Source organism: Megascapheus bottae, chromosome 16, assembly GCF_031878675.1.
Source record: "Megascapheus bottae isolate mThoBot1 chromosome 16, mThoBot2.hap1, whole genome shotgun sequence".
NCBI lineage: Eukaryota > Metazoa > Chordata > Mammalia > Rodentia > Geomyidae > Megascapheus > Megascapheus bottae.
Genome location: NC_143524.1, coordinates 52,657,569 through 52,679,786, shown reverse-complemented (window position 1 = coordinate 52,679,786; position 22,218 = coordinate 52,657,569). Strand labels below are relative to the sequence as shown.

Sequence of the window (22,218 nt, the reverse complement as noted above, 5' to 3'; positions counted from 1 at the left end):
TTCTCTTTCTTTTGAGGTGTAACAGCCGCTATAGTATCTAGCCAGTCATAATTAAAACTTTTTTTTTGCATTTTCTCTTTTTTTTTACTCTTTTCTACTTCCTGAGAAGAATGGATGTTCACAAATACTTCCCTAGTCTACTCAAAAAAAAAAAAACTATGCAGAAAACACAGAGAGTAACAGTAGCTTCCCTGGCAGAGTATACACTCTTACAGAATTATACCTACTTGCTGTGCAGGCAGAAGCTGTACCATTGCATAGGCATCTACCCTGTGGGAGCTCAGATTCTGAACAAGGCTTTGGCTATCAGATGAATAAGCTCTAGTCAGTTAGTTACTTTCTGAGATAGGAGATGCCCTCACAGAATTCTTTGAAGGCTGAATAAGCTAGTTAAATATCTGACTCATAAAAAATTTTGATAAATGTTTTGATAACCATGTGATTCACTTAAGCTCAGTCTTCACAGTACAACGCTTAAATGTCTATGGGTCCCTAAAATCTAATAAACTTTGAAAATCTCTCTCCCTCTCTCCCTCACTTACTTGCTCACTCACCTTGTAATTCTTTGATCTCAGCATCTCTTCTCTCTGGTTCTTATCTCTTTCAGATTTACTATATTTTTATGCAGCTTCCATTTTATGAAAAGCTATAATCATTTCCATTGCACATGCCCGTCTATAAAATTTATAGTTCAATAATAGGAAGTTGTAAATATTGAGATGTGCAAGGACTTGCTTGGTCATTGAATTGTCTTTCTACCTCAGCCAGTAATCAACACAATTCACTGCCATTTGTAAACCAATCTCTTCATTCAAACTCTGACTTGCCTGTTCATTAGCTATTCAAGACCTCTGCATAGATAAGTAAATGGTATCTTTGCTTTAACTGTGCCAAAACTTCACTTTTCTTATTTTTCCCCCTTTTAAAACTTGTTCAATCTATATCCTTCACCATGCTACAGACTGATGAGTGTAGCTTCTTGTTTCTTAGGACAATGTGTTTGGAATTATTTAATTCCATTCATAGACCACATTTGATATAATAGTAGAATCAGAAATATTTTTAAAATGCTTCTAGAGCCCAACCATTATTGTACATTTCCATGTGGATTAGTTTCTTCCAAATCACTATTCCTTATTCTTTTAATTGTTTTTCATGATTCTTAGAATCAAGGCTAGAGCCTGTACATGCTAGGCAAGCCTTCTACCACTGAGCTCAACCCCACTTACACTATTTCTTTTGAACTTGATAACTGTAATAGTTTTTAACTGTTCTTCACTGCTCTCAGCTTTGACCTTTTATAGTCAAAATTTCCTAAATAGCAGTAAATGATCCTATTAAAACATTAGTCATATCGTGTTAGGTGTCTAAAATTGCTTTCTATCTCACTCAAAGCACAGAAGTCAGTGTGACCTCGATGGCTCTGGAGACTGAGTCCTAATATACTCGCTCACCTCTCTACTTGCCACCTTCATCGTTTAGCATCTTCCTCCTCATTTAGATTCCACTATACGGAATTCCTTACTTCCTTTAAAGAAGTGAGCCATAGCCCCCTGATAGATAAGTCTTTCCCATGGAGCTTATGCTCTCTCCACATGTTGCCTTTTTGTCATTTCCTAGTATCTCAAGTTACTTGTTCAGTGTCATTTATCTTAAACTCTTATCAAGAGTTTAATTCTATCTGATTTATTTGATTCATCTTTGCCCACTTTATTTTTCTCTAGCATGTGTTTTATTTCTAGCACATATCATTACTTAATAGAGGAGTGTGGCATGCTGTTTTTCTTTCTTACTGTCTCTTTCCATAATAAAAATGTAAGCTCTATGAGGTTCCTTTCAGGATCTGTTCTCTACATTGTTATGTCACTATATTATATGTCACTATGTCACTCTGATATCTCTGTTCCTCTCTGACCTTCATTTCTCTACTCTCCCCCTAAGGAGATCCACATCACTACTGCCACCTCCATCATTCTCCCAAACACGTGACCATATTTGTCACCATGCAACATTACTTGGCATTGTCTAATGACAGAATGACTATAGCCTTTCTGCCTAATTTTCTACTATGAGATGTGTTTGAAGGAAAACCTTTTGCAGTTTGCACATACTGTTTCTGCTAGCAAGGAACAAAAATGTACTTCTCGTTCTGCAGTATTTTCAAAGGCCCGGCCCAAATGTTCTCTCTTGTGAGGGGCCTGTATGCACAGCTCCAGCGTGTAGGTTTGTCAACAGAACACCTAACACATGTTCTTCCTTTATTTTCATCACAAACCACTGTGTGGCATCCTTTGTAGTGCTACACTATGTTGTGAAGATGGAGAGATTGAGGGCCAGACAAGTGTGAGAATATAGATGCAAGGATGAGAGAAACCCTGATTCAAAGCCTAATTCTTCTAGCCAGATGAAGAGTAAGTGATTCAATTTCTCTGAAATTTATTCCTCCTTTGCAAAAGGAAGCAAACTTCAGATTTATGGCAAACAGTTTTTTAAACATTTGCACTTTCATTTAATGTAAATTATAAAAGAAATTATACCTAAAATCAATCATTATCTTTCCAGTTAAGCTTTTCAAATCACTAGTTATTATTTTCCTTTTTAATATTATCATATATTATTACATGTTTATGGAAAATAGTTTTCATTTTTGTTTTCTCTAATATGCCAATTTAACTGAAAAATAAAATTACTTGAATAAAAATCAAATGAAATTAAACAATTCTGAAATAAGTTATGAAGATGTTAAAAGAGGTGACATTAAATTCTGAGTTAACATATAAAATAATGTTAGTGATCAAGAAGCTGAGTGTATCATTATGGTAACATAGTTTCCTTTCAAGTGAAAATGCCTGAATAAAGCCTGACATGGTAGTTAGTACACACCTATCATCCCAGCATTTGGGAGGCTGAGGTAGGAGGATCATGAGTTTGAGGCTGACCTGGGCTATGTAGCAAGACCCTCAAATACAGCTTTCCAAAACATGCCTAATGAGAGTGGTGAACTCATAGGTCACATGAATCAAGTACGCTGCCTTCCCTTTGCTCTCTAGCCAGATCCAAAGGCCATACTAATGTTATTACACTTAAAAAAACTGTTTATATTCTTTAAACTGAAGAGGTTGCAATTAATATCAAGAATATTTTCAGTAACACTATCTGCTGTTGACATTTGCATTGAAGAATTCAGCAGCTGCTGTTTCTGTTCTATGTAGGTGGAAGGGTAAAATATGAAAGGGGCGGTGTCTTTTTATTAGCAGCTCTCATTTATAAAGAAACGAGAGGAGGAGCTTTTTGAGATGTGATTTTTATTAAATTCTGCAAAAAATTTCACCAGTATCTATGGAAGACAATGAATTAAAAGTAAAATGTTGACAACTTGTAGGCGATGTATTAACAAGTGTTTTGCCTTCAAAAATTATGTTTTTCTCTGGGTACTCAAGAGGATGAAATCTGAGGATCAGGGTTCAAAGTTATCCCAGAGAGGAAGTTCAAAAGACTCTTGTCTCCAATTAACCAGCAAAAGGCTGGATGTAGAACTATGTCTTAAGTGTTAGAGCTCTATCCTTGGGGGGAAAAATACTGCTGAGGGGTAACACAATACTGCTGTGGGGCAATACTGCTGAGTTCCTAGCATCACACACAAATAAAAGATACTGTCGTTTTCAGAACTCTTTGGATCCATGATGCTGATCTATCTCTTAGAGTAGGAAAGTTAGTATGAGGTACAAATGCAAAAGTGGATGATAATAAGGAATGCTCACTATATCTCTAATTTGTGCCTTATTTTCCTTTTCTGGAACTATGGATATGTTTAATTCTAGTGTTATTCATTTGCTCATTTATTCAGGCAGCAGCTATGAGATCTTTTGAAAAAGTATTTACTGAGTTCCTATCATGTACAAACAACTATGTAAAGAAAAATAACTAAAGGTATTGTCCTTGAATAACTCAAACCCATTAGCACAAATAAAGAAAAAAGAATCCACCATCCTTAAAAGAGTGTCTTACAGATTAATTATTGGGTCATATTGTCATGACCTAAGAAATTATTTGACTCAAGAGAAATATAGAAATATATTATCTATTATAGTAGCCAAATGTAAGACAACTAAGAATAAGGCTAAATAAACTATTACCTTCACAATATTACAACATGGAGGCTAGCTGCCTAACTGAATTATAAATTTATAGAAAAGTTCCTGTTTCAAAAGACTTCATTACTAAGTAGTGTGTAAATCTTAAACTATTTCTATGTGCTACATGCTTTGTGCAGGCATGGAAATTTAAAGAAAAATGAGTTATATTTTGTTGCTGAACTATTGTTTCTAGGACACAATCATATTCATTACAATTTTTTTCTGCTCACAAGTCAGAGTTTTCATGTATTTCAATACTATTCTTTTCTGACTAAAGGCTTGATATTCTACTTTATTCCATGTCAGGTCAGCCTTTCATTCCATTTAGTACTCAAAAGCTTTGTCCTCAGTCTCAGCAAAAGGTAATTTTAATCACATGGGGAAATCACAGTACATGGATTGAGAACTACTATGGAAGCTCAAAATCCACTTGAGGGCATTGTTTTCATGAGAACAAAAAAATGGGGAAAGACTAGTAAGACTCTAAAAGAAAGACTATTTAGTAAGATGAATTTAGATCATGAGAGATTCTTAGGAAACAATACATTTTTAAATTCATGAAGAAATTTTATAAGAGTTTAGATCATGTTATTTTTCAGTCATGACATGAGAAGGAGAAAGGACTCAAGAATACAGGTGGTAGATTTACCTAACAATGAGGATGATTATGTACAAATATACATTTTTTAAGAATCCTCCTTTTCTACTTCTTCATATCCTTTCATGATGACTGGAAGATGTGCAAAAACAAAAGTAGAAGCCAAAATAAAATAAGTTAAAAAAAAACAAAAGCAGCCTTTTACTGTGCACATATTGTATTATAGGAACTACTGCACATAATAGATATGCGATATGCATACATAGGATGTATATGGGATATGTGTGTATATGTATGTGTGTATGCGGGTATATACATATATAGGTATGTATACATATATACATATGTGTATATATATGTGTGTGTATATACACATAGTACATATATATTCCATTTGGTCTTTCATTTGAACATAATGACAGGGTTTCCATTTTCATTCTCATCTTGTAAGATTGAGATAACTCTAGTACCTGGTCACAAATGTGGCATTGTAATCAATCTCACAAAGAAATGTACATTATTTGTTATTTATTGTATTATGGTACCTTTTGAATAATATTTTAATTAGATGATTTCCCAGAATCTCTTGGATAAAACATTTGGCAATTACTTTTTTTTCTTGTATTTTATTGTAGGGATAATGTATAGAGGGGTTACAGTTACATTTGTCAGGTAGTGGGTACATTACCTCTCAAACCTTGATACCCCTATTCATGTTTTTGTCTCCCTTTCCCTCACCCCTCTTTACCCCAGTTGTCTTTTCCCCCTTGCCTTCCCTATTTCAAATAAACAAATAAATGTATATACAGTATATCAGGTAACAAATTCAGAAACAGTAACCACTTGAGCTTAACCATAAGTGGAAAAAAAAGAAATAACTTCACATAGTATATTAGGAACAACAATCACAAAGGTAAATCTCTTGTTTCTATAACCTAAAGTTCAATTCTAAGCACTGTCCCTGAGCTTCTTTTGCTCAAGGCTAGCACATCTACCACTTGAGCCACAGCAGCACTTCTGGCTTTTTCTGTGTATGTGGCACTAAGAAACCAAACTCAAGGCTTCCTGCTGGTAAGCAAGCACTTTATCACCAGGGCACATTCCCAGCCCTAAATACAGCCTTTTTTTGCAGCTAGTTAAATTGTCATTAGTTTGGGGCTAGTTTAGAGGCATACCACTTAGACTTGTGTTTTAGCATAATGATGAACAGATCAGTGAGCTTTTGAGCTGCCTACAATATCCCAAAACTACCTGGCCTAAACAGGGCCCAAGGAATGGTAAGAATGTAGAATTCTGACACACATTCAAGGCAGGACCCTTAATCTTGGCTTCCGCAAAGGAAGACAAATGAAATCAAGGCCCCTCAGTAAAACTTGAAACTTGAAAAACCTTATATAAATGAAAAACCTTGTAAAAAGTTTCATCTATTACCTTAGATAGGCAACAAGGATACATGCTTCTATTAAGCATGGAGCTGTGTGTGTGTGTCTGTGTGTCTGTGTATTGTGTGTGTTTGAAGAGCTCCAAGAAAAAAATGGACATGAAACTGCCTCTGGACTACTGAAATCTCTAGGCAACTGGTAGAGGCACGTGCAGAAGGATTTGGTAGAGGCAGTGCCATAAGAGTCTGTGGAATGCCCACAGGGAGAAGAATCATCATAATCAGAACTGACAATAACAATGAACAAACAACACATACACAAGACCTTCCTACACAGAGTAGAAGCAACAAGATTATATCTTCAAGTAAATTAGAAAATAAAGGTATGAGAGAAAGAAAACAAAGTGTGTTTAAAACTAAAACTTGGAGGAATACAAATTCACCAGGACAAAATATCATATAAAAGATGAAGTATATTTACAAAGGAAATGAGTTATCTAGAAATAAATAGCAATTCATTAAAAAGTATATGTCTAAGATGGGTGCAGTGGCTCACACCTAGCTCATCATGAGGGTGAGATTTGAGAATCGAGGTTCAAAGCCAGTCCAGGCACAAAAGTCCTTAAAGTCCTTGAGATTCTTATCTTCAATTAATCACTAGAAAACTGGCAGTAGGGGTAGTGTGGTAGCCTTGAGCTGAATAGTTCAGGGACAGCACCCAGGCCAAGAGTTCAAGCCCCATGACCGACAAAAAAAGCATATGACTAGGATAATCCTAGCAAAAGACCACAGTAGCTCAATAGCTATGTACAACTGACCATATAAAATGATGTTATTCAAAATGAAATCTAAGATATGGAAATGAGAGTTGTTGTTGTTAATGTACTGTGTGAAGTTATTTCTTTTTACTTTGTCTTTTGGTTTATCCCCTGTTGTCAGGTTTTAGTTTTTATTTTGGTACCCTGTATCATGTATATATGGTAAGACAAAGGACAAAGGGTGAACCAATGAAACAGAGATACTCATAAGGCATGCATTTGATATGAAATTTACAACTTTGGGGAGAGGGATCAGAGGAGTGAGGGAAGTGGGAGAAAAACAAGGGATGGGGTAACATCATTTGACCAGAAATGCACTCATGTAACTGTATTACTTTGTAAAACACGTTTACAACTAAATTAAATTAAAAAGAATAGAAATACTTTTGAATAAGTAAATGCAGTAAAATTAAACAAATGAAAATAAATTATAAAAGAATAAATAGATCTTGATAGCATATGTAACCTAAGTAACACAGAGATAGAAGGTGAAGACATTATATGATATAGAAAGCTCTAATGATGGGTAGAAAGGAATATACTAAACAGAACTGCAGATAAAGAGAATAATAAAAGCCAGGTAGAAGTGACACTGGCCTTTAATCCTAGCTACCCAGGAAGCTGAGATCTGATTATTACAGTTCAGAGTCAACCTGGGCAGGAAAGTCCATGAGACTCTTATCTTCAGTTAACTGTCTAAAAGGTGGAAGTGGAGCTGTGGCTCAAATGGTAGAAAACTAGCCTTGAGCAAAAAAGTTCATGGATAGCATACAGTCCTTGAGTTTGAGTCCCAGTACTAGCACAATAAGTAAGTAACTAAATGAGTGAATGAATAAGATAAAAAGTTAATAACTGAGGCTTAAAATAATCAGATTAAAGAACCAAAATGAATTCAAACCATCATTTTTTAAGTCCTGCAATTCAACAAAGACAAAATTATTTAAACAAGCCAACCAATATGAAAATTAGGCTCAGAGTATATAGGCCACCACAAGAAGCAATGCCAGAAGATGTTAGGAATAATATCTACAAATAACTGAGGGGAAAAGTCACTGCAATTTAGAAATCCCTACATTGTCATTCACAATGAAATGTGACTACTGGCAGTTCAAGAAATAAATATTAAATTATTAATTATACTTAATGATCATGATTTTTGTTAAAAAAACAATTACAATTTCAACTTTGGTAAAATGTATTTTTATGCAGAACAAATGGTTAGAATGTTTGAAAGAATAAGTGAAAAATCCAAGTTAGAGTTTCTGGGAGTTTTGTGAATTAACTTAATTTTATTAATGGACAATGATGATGATGATGATAGGAATGATAGCTGATTTGGTGGTAGATCAAGACGGAATTAAAACATCCCAAGATAACATGACATATTGGGGAAATATAGAGGTTTTCACCCATACAGATTTGAGCCTGTTGCTGATGCCTACTCAGGGGGCTGAAATCTGGAGCATCACAGTTTAGGCCAGCCCAGGGAGAAAAGTCAAGTAACTATGTCTCTAAAATAAGCAGCAAACAGGCTGGAAACATGAAAAGGGTAGAAGAATGCCAAGTGAGCAAAGCAAAGTTAGTAAGTACAAGGCACTTAGTTCAAACCCCAACACCACCATCATCATCATCATCTTTTAAAAGATAGATTAAAGGGAAAGGATAATTAGCACCTCAGCTATCAGTATTTATTATGTCAATGTTAATCTAAAGTGCAGCTAATATGATATTGGAAAATAAATATAGAACAAAAAATGACTAGAATATAATTTGTATGATCTAGACATGACTTTGGGATATGACAAGTCAGTAAGAAAAAAGAATAGTATTCCTATAGTTCCTATATACACAAGATCCTATGTCTCATTAAAATAATTAAACCTGGAGGCATTTAGGAAAAGTGAACATTTAAATTATCTAGGCGGAAAATATAAAAACACATACAATTAAATGTATAATAGAAGACGCTTTTACGATGCAAAATTTGCATGAATTCAACACATTTAAATATCTTTGAAAACTCTTTGTGATAAAACATGAAGTAGCATAAAAAAGATAAGTCAGAGGTTGAGGGGTAGATATATCCAAAAATTGTAATAAGACAGAAAACTAACATCTATAATCCTCAAGAAATTCCATAAATGAATAAAAATTATACAACTTTATATAAAAGTAGGCTAAGACTGTGCACAGAAGGAAGTTCACATAATCAATAACCATATAGTAAGTCTCACCAGCAATCACAGAAACTCAAGAGCCTGGAGTAAGAGCCTGCTAGTAGTGTGACTTGAACCTAGCATATGCGAGGCACTGGCTTCCATTCTCAGCAACAAATAAAACCAAAAAAAAACATCCACAAAAACCATGAGCATGAAGAATGTAGAGAGAGATAATGTTATATATGCTCACTGGGAAAATCTAATAAGGCTTTTTTTTCCTATGTCATCAAGAATATGGGGTTCATATAAACTCCTAATAAAATTGGAGAACAATTTATAATAAATTACAGATGGACACATCCTATGTTCCCTTATTATAGTTTGAAATACCTACTCTCAAGTAAGGTGTAGGTACTTAAGGAGAGGACACAAGAATGTTTAATGAACATTACTTTTACAAAAATTAGAAGGAGATGGATGTGGAATTTTCACTATACTTTGGAGAGAGAATTTCAAAACAATGAACCTTAATCAAATTTCTTAAGTCTGATTTATAATTAGAGTCAGTAGGCTTTTTATTTGAAGTCATTGATTTTTTTCCATATTTCCATTTGTTTCTTTTTAACATACACATATCTGTGACCGGACTAGTTTGTATACCTAGACTTTGATATAAATGCAAGTTCATAGTAACCATTTTCCTTTGTTCATGAAATAGGAAAGAGGATTTAGCTAATTTTTTGTCTTATGAACATTGGCACTAATTATTGCACTTTTTCTAACTAACATTATTGAGTTTATATCATATTAGATAAGAAATTTGGTTTTCTGCTCGAGCCCCTATAACGATATTCACAAATGTGAAATAGTGTCATTCTGTATTGAAATGGGTTCTTCATACAGTCCCCAGCTGTAGCCAAAAGGAGGCAAAAGTACTGGCTCACTTAGGAATCCCTTCAACTAGACATGCATTACAGTCTCAAAAGAACTGTATGGAAAATTAGTATGTCTTTTTATGTCATATGTTTAGTAATGGGAATGTATTCTCGTGGAGATGACATATAATATAAAATATATAGAGCAAAAAATGATGGATTTAATTTTCTTTCTTCTACTATTCTATAAGAGGTAATAACATCAGCATCTTGGGCATTGCTGTGAGTTAAAGATAGATATTATGTAAAATCTACTTACAAATTCTGGGTCGTATATATATTCTATACTTTCCCTTTACTAATTAGCTAGCATTATATGTGGCCCAAAAGGCTATCACATAATTATATCAAATACATAAATAAACCAAAGACCTTACATGAGTTTGATTTTATAGAGTAACTTATTTGCATATTAGCAGGAATTTTCTTTGGCTTTAGATTGCTGTTCAAAGTAACAGATACTAGTTCCAGGATTTAACCCTTAATTATGTGTGTTACATTTTGATTACTATTTGAAGAAAAATCATTCAATGCCAGGCAGAAAAAGTAATATAATATTTGATGACTTGCCTTTACCTTGAGAATTCAGAGGAGTCTCACGTAGTGTGTGTGTGTGTGTTGAGGCATGAACTCAAAGCTGCTTAAAAGGATTAATGTTGCATCTCAAACTCAGCTGCAGTGGTTGGCTACTGTCATAGGAGAGGTATTAAAAACAAAATTATAAAGGATAGGGTCTGTCCAGGTACTGATCATATGCAGATGGAAAATGACTGGAAAATTGTTTTTCCTTACATAACAGAGCTGCAAGTGTTATTTATCTCAGTCAGGAGAGCAGTGGTTAGAGACAATTAGGATTAACTGTAGGCAGCTGTTACCCTCTTTGTCACAGGTACATCTGCCAGCAGATCACCCAGGGGAAGGCATTATAGAAATACACTAACAACTTCATTCCGTTGACATTATATCCATTTTCAAAACAACTTTTGTAAACTGGATGCCTACAGATACACAGATATTCTCCTATTCACTCTTCTAATCTTTCCTAGTGTGTAATTCCTTTCAACTTTGACACCCATCCATGTGACAAATACCTGTTTTGTACCAACATTTTGCTAAGCATTGATACACTGCAAGCATGAGCTATCATACTGTGCCCTACTTCAGACTGCCTATTTGACCTCTGGACTGTCTAGTGATGTCGCAAAATGTTTCTTTTCATTTTTTTCCTTTTCTCCAATTGAATCTTAGTTGGTAGCACAGAAGCCACATTAAAAACATGACCAAACACAAATCTTCATTAAGATAACACAAAAATTATTTTATGACCTACCAATTCCATCAGAGTAAGTTAACTTTGTTTCCTTTCCTATATAATGTCAGTGGTTTAAAAGTTCAGTATTTTCTGTCTCACCTCTTTACTATCTGATTCCATCTTAAAATGTTCAACCCAGAATTCTCTACTCATTGGGGAAAATGGTTTCCCCAATCCTTCATACATTGCTTTGTATTTTTGTAATTGAATACTCTTTTAACCCCCTCCTGGCTGAACAAACCTGTGTGTACAAGTAATGAGTTCAAGTGTCACAGTATGTTGGGATAAGCTATGGTCCTGTTGAGAAACCCTTTGTAAGTCCAAGTAGGAATGATTCCGTATTTATGGGTTAGATTTCTATAGTGCTTTTCTTCCAAAGGGTACAAAGTGTAATGTGGAAAACCTTGCCCAGGGGTTGCCTGGAAGCGTCAAAAGGGAATTAAAGGAAATAAGTGCTTACAGAACGTGAGAAGATAAAGGAAAAGAAACAGCTAATGGCAAAATCCAAGCCTGGGTGATAGGTAGGCATGCCAAAGAAGGTAGGGGAAGCTGGGCTATCCCAAGGGGGCCATCATTGGCTCTTTCAGAACATGAAATCCCTTCACTACAGCCCAGACTCCTGATGGGCACTTGAAATTTCTATTCAGTACTCACGTAGAGGTCGACAATGACTTACAAAACAGAAATAGGCCTCAAAAGTCATCCACACAATTATCTTAATTTTCCAAAAAGGCAAATCAAACCCAGAGAGGATAAGGAAACAAGTGAGAAGCAAAGTTAGGGTCAGTAACCAGAGTAGTTCTTGTTGCTATTGTTGTTTTTAATAAGCATTAGTTGAATACATGTGCTAAGCACTGACCTAGGCACAGGCTACATTAGTAATACATGTGAGATCTGACTGTCTCACACTGAATCATTATGTGAAATCGGACTGTCTCGCATGGAATCATTCTATCACCTGTGTTCTATGAGGTAGCCAAAGCATTTCAAAATACACTTTACATTTGACTTGAGTTGCAGCTTCTGGAAGAATAGAGTTGATCTGCTTCACCTGGATTTCCTGCTGATCCGTGACTTGATTAGGAGAAGCGAGTTCTCCTCCAGGTGTTAACCTGTGTGTTGACATGGTTTGACTCATAGGTGCTCATAGGAGTAGATCAGCCAAAAGATATTTACTGGACTGAGTGTAGTTTGTGTGTCACCAGAAGGCAGGATTTGCTCATGGACAGGAGCAGTTTTATTTATTTATTTATTTTTCCTTCAGTAGAATTGCCAAAGGGCTAACACATTCTTTGTCCTTCGAGGAACCACTTGTCTCTAAAAATGGACTCTACCTGAAAAGTCCCTTTCTTGATAGTCTACACTCAATAAGGTCATTGAAATTGGAAATACCTCATGTTAGAATCAGATGGGAAAATCCTTCAACCAACAGAGTGAGTTGTTAGAAATCTTCTTTCCCAAAGGGGGTATAATATGGGTTCGGGTTTCACTGGCTATCACTAGAAGAAACCCTGGGGGGCGGGGGGAGGGAGAGAGAGAGAGAGAGAGAGAGAGAGAGAGAGAGAGAGAGAGAGAGAGAGAGAAGGAGGGAGGGAAGGAGGAGAGAGAGAGAGAGAGAGAGAGAGAGAGAGAGAGAGAGAGAGAGAGAGAGAGAGAGGATATACTTTAATATGAAGAGAGCTTTACACACTTTTCCATACCTCAGTTCCTTGTGCAGAAAAATCTTTGCTACATCCAGAAGCTTCAGTTCTTTCAGAGGTAAAAAGGAATGATTTAGAAAACTAAGGACCTTCACTGGTTCCGTTAGAAGGACACTTGGTCTTGCTTACTTCGTCCCAGGTCATTCTCTAAAGAAATGTTTGTTTGTTTATTTAGTTATTTATTTACTCTTGTAAGCTGTGCATAAAGCTAGTTGGTGGGCACAGATGCAACTTTCCTTGGACTAAAATAAACAGAAGGGGGGATGGAGGACGCTTAGGTTTTGCAGCCATTCCAGGAGCTACCTTGGGGAAGCCTAATGGGGTACTGGACTCCAGGGAACACCTGTTTTGCGCCTTTAGGCCAGTTCCCTCCTGGCTCTGCCTCCCCTCCTGGGTGCCTGGCAGCTCCTGTATTGGCTGCTTTACCTGTGAGGCTGCATGTGGATCAGTCTTTACTTGGCCAGGGCCGGGCAGCAGCGAGGACTGTGAAGACAGAGAGAAGCCAAGCGCGCCTTGCATCTGTCTCCAGGAGCCTGGGGGAGGAAGGAAGTGAGCCGCCCTTTGCATCAGAGTTGACTGCAGCTCCTTTCTCCGCTGACACACATGGAGTTTGGTGGTGGCAGAACCCAAGAACCGCAGACACACACTTAGCCAACTGGAATGTGAGCAAGCTGGCAGGGAAGGCAGCCTCTCCCCTCCTCACCCGAACCTCCTGCTGGCAGGATGTAAATATACCTGCAGCCTGGCCAAACAGGACTGCCTCCCCCCCCCCATACTTTCTTCCCCTCCCCCCCAGCCCTCCCTCCTCCCACCCTCTCCCTCAGCTAACCAGCATGAGAGGAACTGAGAAAGCAACAGCCTGCCAGTGACAGCTCCAGCCTGATTCTCCGCTGGTCTCCAAGCCGAGGTGGGAAGTTGATTGTGCAAGCTGCTGCTTTGTGAATCGATCCATCCACTGGCATCGCTATGTTCGCCTCGATCTGGTATGCCAAGAAGCTGGGTCGCAGGTTTGTGCACAATGCTAGGAAGGCGAAATCTGAGAAGGTATGGAATTGGGGTGAGGGGCGGGGGTGGATGCAGACTGGCTTTCCGATGTGCCTAACTGCCCGCGCTGGACTGCTGGGCTGAGAGAGGCAGTCTTCATTCGCCTGTCACTGGGCTGGGATCCACGGTCCGTGGTACTTAAGAAAGGATAACTCTCAGAGCCCCCTTTGCCGGGGACGGGAGCGTTTAGGGTTAAGTGGGATACTGGGCTGCTCGGAATATTTGGAGTGTGGTGGGGGAAAAAAAAAATTGGTTGCTAGAGTATCTCACCCGAGACTTGGTATTCCTTTAAATGACATAGGACGGAAGCGATTGAGCGGTTTTGATATTTTTGCTTGTTCAGGGAGCTCTCTAGTAAACTTGTTGCTGTACTGCATTATTTTTATGACTGTGATCTTTGAGTCTGAAGAGGCCAATGTTAACCTGAACCTGTCTGTAGTATCTGTGTTCTACCGACGCCTGCTCCTGAAGAACACATATTTGAGTTTCAGTAACACTGGCTACACCTCACCCGGTGTGGGGTTGGGGGGGGGGTGCTTGGTATTTTTGTTTTTTTCAGATCAACAAAATCATTTCAAGAGTGCTTACAATGAGCAAGAATTCCATTCATAACTGAATGATCATAAGCTATTTCGTGGATGGCTTCCCATTTGTTTTATTCAGGGTTTCCAGTTGTTTCCAGAGGATCTCTGTCTGGACTTGCCTTCTTGGTTATGCTTCTCTAAGAAATCAAAATGACTTGTAAGTCTTGAGATATTTTACAAGAGAGGATTGTGTGGTTCCCATGTCTCATTTGCCAGGCTTTCAAAGGCACTGGCTAAACTCTTATTAAGGAAACCAGTATTTAATTTGATGCATATTAGAGAAACTTTCCAACGTAACAAATTCTTGGGAAAGTGAATTTTTCCATACTGTCCAGAGAATATGATCTTTAGCACCTTCTTCTCCTTGCCTTATAAATACTTGTGAGGTTGTTTCAGGTATTGCTGTCTGGATTTGTGGAACACTCCTTAGTCTCAACTACAAAGATGCGTTTGCTTGAACTTGCTGTTCTTTCCTTCAGAGGGGGCATGTTGGTAAAATAAATAAGAATAGTGATAAACCAAGATAGCATTGTAATGTGAGAAGACAGAAATATCATTGGAGTTCTCACTTTAGCCTCTGAGCCTGGTAAAATAATAAGCAGCTTGTTTTGGTGGAGGAAAAATAAAGAAGGGTTAGGATAAAATTTGGAGAATTTCCCATTGTCTATGTCCCAGATAAAAAGATTCAAACCTATCCCATTCTTGTACTAATGTATTATTACATACCTGGTTTAAAAGGGGCTGTTTGCTTCATAAGCAAATGTTTAAGGAAACAGACTTGTGCATAGATATTTCTTATAGCACTTGCTTTGAAAAAGTGCCCCTTCCTATAAAAATGCAGAAGAAAGGAATTTCAGGGACCATAACTAGCTCTAATAGCCACTGGGAGATAATTCCTTCTGCCAAATATAGATGCAAAGAAAAGTTGTGTCTTCCATTGCTGGTTCATCCAGGCTCCAAGCTGAATAGGGGCGATCGCAATTCTCTGGAATTCAGTGTACAGAACTTGAAAGGTCATTTATCTAAGGAGGTGACAGTGGCTGCTACTTCTTGGGACTGGGAAGAAGCTGGCAAAAGGCCTCCAGAACTTTCCACTGATTTCTCCCAGGGCTAATGTTCAGAGTGGTTAAGAAGAAAGCAAGTGTGAAGTTAAGGATTTAAAAATTCTTTATCTTACTCATGGTGTAAGATACAGTCACATCAGGAAATTAGCTTTTGAGAATCAAAGTTTTGCTCTCAGGCTGATAAAGACCAAAGGAAATATTAGTATCTCTAATGTTCTGTGCTAGCCAAGAGGGCTAGGAGGAGTTAATTTTGAACACTAGCTACTGATAACCAACACAAAAATAGCATCTTTTCCCTTCTTGGATGTTGTATTTATAGCATTCCTGGGATAAATGAAAAGGTGTGCTCTCTTAACAAATGTAGCTATTCAGTCAATACTTAGTGAATGGAAATTATTTATTTTCTGTATGTATTTTTATCTAAGAATTTGGTAGCATTCTGTGAGTGGGCAATCATTAAATAATAACACAAGCTGAATTAATTTATATAGAGCATACCTATAACATCAAAGATCACATTGTTGCAAATGTAGGTGGGGAGGGGGGAGATAAAAAGTGATGTTTAATCGTCATGTTTTATCCTGAAATGAAGGAAGAGGCATAAAATAAGATTATTACAGAGTTTTGGTGAGAAAATAACTAGTATATTTAATAGTGAAATTAACTATTGATAGATTCAGACCATGGGTTAGTGCCTTCTGTATATGCTGTGGGTTCATTTTTTCTTTTTCTTTTTCCTTTGATAAAACAATGTGCAGCCTGCATAGCCCTTTGGTGTTACTTTAACATTCAGGTATGGTCTGGGAGGTATTTTCCTCAAGGCTGAGGTTAATCGAAAAGCTAATTGGGAATGTGCAAACCTGAACGCCATCTTAAACACACAGTATGCCTTAATTCCAGTGGCTTGCTCTACTGTTTTACCTTAGCTACAACCAATGGCACCAACAGCATTGTATAATACCCACCACCACCACAACAACAACACTATTAACCATAGTATCTCTTCACATATATTTCATTATATTAAGATTTAATAGTCTTTATGGCAATCTTTTTAGTTATAAATTATTTTCTTGAATACTAGAAGGAAGAGTAGCTAGCACAAGGTCATAGGACTAGTAGTAGATGTCAGTGCTGGGATTTGAACCCAAGCCAGGCCAAACTATTTCAGAATTAAATCCTTGAGTCTCCAGCGCACAATGTTCTCCATTCATAATTCTCTGGGCTACTCTAACATGATCTTTTATGAACAAAGTTAGACATCCCTTCTAATCCTGTTGTGTAACTCAACCACCCTATTTCAATAAGGCTATAACTATCCCATCATAGATGAAGAGCTGTCTATCTTGTTATTAGATTGTAAACTATCCTTTCTAGTTGTATAAATGTAGCATAAGATTGTCTTGGCATCTGTTATTCCTCTTAAATAACTTGTAATATCCTTACAGCCTAAACATTGACATTTGTACTCATTAATTTTTCCTATAGAATCCAAATATAACTGTCATCAAAAAAGCCCTACTTTCAGCCAGGAGGTTGGCCTAGTGGTAGAGTGCTTGCCTAGTATGCACAAAGGCCCAAGTTCAATTCCTTGGTACCACATACATAGAAAAAAGCCTGAAGTGGTGCTGAGGCTCAAGTGGTAGAGCTCTAGCCTTGAGAAAATCCAAGGACAGTACTCAGGCCCTGAGCTCACGCCCAGGACTGGCAAAAAAAAAAAAGAAGCCCTACTTACTTGACAACTGTATATGTAATTTCTTTTTAGAGTGAGTCAAAGATGTTAGGTGATTCACATTTTTTTTTCCTAAAGAGGAAAAACCAAAGACTTTTTATTACTCTTTTATTGGAAAGGCAGTTTGTTCATACCAACAAATTCTGTAATAACGTATTTTAAAAAGTGCTAATATGGACCAGGAGTTTGCCCTAGTGGTAGAGTGCTTGCATAGCATGCACAAAGACCCTGGTTCGATTCCTTGGTACCACATGCATAGAAAACAAAGCCGGAAATAGTATTGAGGCTCCTGTGGTAGAGCTCTAGCCTTGAGAAAGTCCAAGGACAATGCTCAGGCCAGGACTGGAAAAAAAAAAAAATTGCTGAGACCATGACTACTTGACTACAGTAGAACACTTTCATTCAGATAATCGTTCCTTCTTTCAACTTTTGACCCTCTCTATATAATAATTCAGAGATTGGTGCCCTACTTATTTGCCTGTTGTCACTTTTCACCTTAAATCACTTAATTTAATCCATCTCTAGATAATAGTACTCTAAAAAGCTAGCTCAAGGAGTTTTATGATGAATTAAAAAATGCTATTTCAGGTGTCACAATAAGAGGTAAGAGTAATACTTGAAGCTGAAACATTCAGACCTCATCAGAAATCTATTATCTTTTTTCCATTTTCATTTTTGTATTTGTATAATTGGCTTATAAACACACATTGGAAGGTATATACATGATGCTTGTAGGAAAGGCTAGTATCAATATTTGTCATTGAATAGGCACAAATGTTGGTGCAGTAAAACCCTTGGATGACATATGCCATATTTACCTTGGTGAGTTTTTCTAAAAACCAAAAACTAGAACTTCTTTTCTTCTCATCTAAACCTAATACAATAGTTCATCATAACTGAAATTCGCTGTAACTCTTAATGTATTTGAAGGCACTAAGGAGAACATTAAATTTAAAATTAGGGTTTATAGGAAGGAAGGAAACTAGCTCTGCATTTTGCTTACCACCCTAAAGCCTGTCATTTGACTTCTCTGATGTTAATGCTGTCCTCTGGTCAAATGGCAGTAACATCTGTGCTTTAGTCAGTCCCCAGCTTCTCTAAGCTCTAACTCAAACCACATAGCATGATGATTTATGCATTACTTTATACATGCTGCTATCCCTTCTTACTATCCTATCTTACCCTTTGGTACTGAGCATCCAAGTCCAAACATTAAATTTCAGTCAAACCCTTAAATGATCAATGCTTTCTTCATTTGTTATGTGTTTGCTTGATCTGTTAAGCTAACTTGTTGAACATATAGCATACTCCTAACCTTTCCTAATTCAATCTTAGGTGTCACCATCACTACAAGCCCAGGTTGGATCTCTACAGCAATATTGGTTGTAATAAGGTCTCAGATCCCTTGAAATGAAGGACTGTTCAATTTTGCTAATCAGAATTCTATCATCCAAAAATGTGTGGACATCTAGAACTCTCCTAGCAGAGGATTACAATAGCTCAAACCCTAGATACATAAGGCCATGTAGGATGAGGCCAAATTAATGGACCTCCAGGACATGGAAACAAGAGCTTAACTATAAGTGACTGTTATTCTTTTATGTATTATGTTTTTCTCTCTTCTTTTGTGTTGCCCTTTGGTTAATTTCATAGTTACAGTATCCCACTTTGTTGCCTGTATATTATATAAATGTTTATTTGTTTATTTGAAATAAGAGGGGAAAATTGAGGGGAAGGGGTGGGGGGAAGGAAATGGGGACAAAACATAAGAACGGATATCAATGTGTGAAAAGTAATGCACCCTCTAACTGGCAAATACATCTATAGCCCCTCTATACATTGAAATAAGAAAAATTATTTTTTAAAAATGTGTGGAATGGCTGGGAGTTTGGCCTAGTGGTAGAGTGCTTGCCTAGCTTGCACGAAGACCAAGGTTTGATTCCTTTGTACTATATACATAGAAAAAAGCCAGAAGTGGTGCTGTGGCTTAAGTGGTAGAGCTCTAACCTTGAGAAAGCCCAAGACCAGTGTTCAGACCCTAAGTTCAAGGCCCAGGACTGGCAAAAAAGTAAAAAATATGTGTGGAATATGACTTGCATGTCCTGTTTCACATATTCTAAATCTGTCACCGGCTATAAGGTACATTAGTGTTTATTATTATAAGAAAGTTTGCTATTACTATATTATTATAATTACTATAAGAAATTAATTTGTTCTAGGAGTCAGTGAGATCATTACTATTAGATTTTGAGAAGAAAATACAGCATCGGTAGGTGGCTAGCTTGGATACCATGATATCTCCAGAACTCTAGCATGTCATCTGTGAACTATATGGGTATGTGTGTGTATACATATATCCATTAAATATAAATATATTCAGTACATGTGTATATATATATATTCAGTATGTACATATTCAGTAATAAAAGGTAGGTTTGTCCTTAGACAACTAGTTTGTTATCCTTATGAGAAATCAATACTAAAATGTACTGGTTTAAATGCAAGATCAGAACCTTAGCTTAGGCATTGGAAGGCATGTCCTGATAATGAAAATTTGCTACTCCTTGGTAGGCCTTCCCCCTGTCTTTTTCTGGCTGGTGGTAGGTTGAAGAGCAGTGTGACCTGGAGAGGTCTGCAGATCGTCCTCCCAGTGCATTTCTTGGAGTCTTTGGAACCTCTGCAAACTCCTTGCTGGGGAGCAGCAGTATGACTCAGCGCCAGTGACAGAAAGGACAGGTGTTTGTCCATGCTGAGTGCAGTCCTGCAGTTCTCACTTGTCACCTGGAAGGTGAACCTAGCAGCAACAGGGGTGACAGCACCTGCTCTCAAGCCCCTGAACTGCTGCCCTCTATGACAGAGCACAAGGCAGAAGTTGTGGGGACAGAAAGGGAAGACAGGGAAAAGACTAAGTCAGAGGAATAGCCAATGGAAGGAGGGAGAGCTCAGGCCAGAAGACAAGAGAGCAGGTGACACAACCATTGTCCAAGTGTTAATTACAGCAGTGACTTTGGAGCATTTAGTCCAACATTAGGATATGTGCTTTATATCATCTCTTTTAACCCTCTGAGTTAACTCTGTTATTTATCCCATCTTATAGATGAGGAAACTAAGTTCTAAGATGTTCAGGGAATTGGTCAGATCATAAGTTCCAGAGTCAGTAATCAGAGTTGGTAATTCAGTGGTAGCATTGAATTCACAGCCTGTGATTGCAACCATTCAGACCACGTGTTCTTCTTTGGGCCTTTCTTCATTTGGGCGGGAGAAACTGATTCAGCAAGATTATTTTAACTGTAGAGATGAATTGATAGATAATCCACATGTCTTAATCTAGATGTCTTAGGTGCACATCTCAATACCTCAAATAAATGATTACCTATTGAATTAAATCATCAAACCATTATAAATTCTGTGTTAGTCACTCAGAATGCCTCATACCTGGAGATTCTGTCTGAACTCAGGTTGGATGATTTAATAGGCTAGAACTCTGAGCCATATCAAGTACAGGAATCAACACTAGGTTTGAGGTCTGTGGGCCTGAGTATTAATTGGCTCTGTTCTCACTGCCTGTACCCCCTTGGATAACTCTGTTCATCTGCAGTCAACTTTCTTCTAAGTCTACCATTGATTCAGACTCTGATTTGCTATTGGACTGTAGAGACCTTGAAGGAAGGATTTGTGCTCACTAGTCTTTGTACTCCCAGCACCTAGCACAAAGCCTCACACTAGGAAAAGCTAAGAAAAATTCTGTCAAAGGACTATGCACAAAAGGCTTAGAACTTCCTTGACTATTAGTTAGAAGAATATAAAGGGGAATCTACCCACTTTCAAAGTGGGAGCAAGATGAGAGATACTCAGGGGTTCTTTCTTTGAAGATGGAGGGAATTAAAGGTGCTTGAGGTTCTAGTTCTCTTCCTTTGTCACTCTCCATGCTGCTAACACTGGAGTGGAACAAACTGTAGCCAAAGGACTGAATACCAACAATGCTATGGGAAGTAGAGTATTTTTCAGCTGTTTTGCCCACAGCTCACAAGAACGAAGGCTATAGTTGAGCATTAAATGTTTATTGCTTGAATTTTCTTAATGGCCTAAAAATCTATTTAGAAATTTCTCAACCTATCAACTAAAGACTGAATTAAGTCTCTGTACAAAATTTACATGTTGAAGCTCAAGTCTTTCTTCCCTTTGGGTCTTCTCCCTTCTTATTCTTCCTCCCTCATTTCTTTTCTCCCTCCATCTCTTTTTCCCTTCCTTTCTTTCTCCCATCTAATATACTACCTAGTTGTAGAAAGTAAACAAAAACATATTTTTGGTAACTTCATACCTCTTGTTCTACAACTCCCATTGGGGTTCAGAATGGACGTCGTACCTCATCCCATTTTTATAGAATGAAGAGGTATATAATTATACCTCTATTGCTATTTAGATGGGAAAATGAGAAAAATCCTGTTTTCCATAATAAGTGAAAGTTGTTAGTCTACTGAATGAGGGAAGGCTGGGATTTTATTTTTTTCTTAATCAATTATATTTTATTTTTTAAGACTTATTCCTAAGATTTTAACTTAGGGCCTTGTGCTCGTTAGGCTGACTTTACCACTGTGCCATGCCTCTGTCCCTTTGAAATCGCTTTTAGATCCTTGTTACAACCGTGGACTCAGCTACTCATTTCCCACATCATCCTTCCCTCAAAATCCACACCACAGTTTTTTAGAAGACAAGGATTCTCTGAATGTCATTCAAGTCCTGTCACTTCTCACT

At 37.3% G+C, this 22,218-nt stretch overlaps 1 protein-coding gene across 17 annotated transcripts in view; it reads left to right on the top strand.

Moving 5' to 3' along the window:
- Window positions 1–22,218, top strand: part of Dlg2 (discs large MAGUK scaffold protein 2) — a 1,918,473-nt gene that overhangs the window by 1,007,773 nt on the left and 888,482 nt on the right. Inside the window, exon 1 of one of the 17 annotated variants that reach the window (XM_090348534.1) lies at window positions 13,896–14,083. The exons of 15 other annotated variants lie outside the window; for them this stretch is intronic. In XM_090348534.1, the coding sequence (XP_090204660.1) occupies window positions 14,006–14,083 (78 nt within the window). In that variant the 5' untranslated portion in view covers window positions 13,896–14,005. Of the gene's footprint in view, window positions 1–13,895; window positions 14,084–22,218 lie in introns of those variants that run through there. One more of the 17 variants, XM_090348536.1, reaches the window with a different exon arrangement.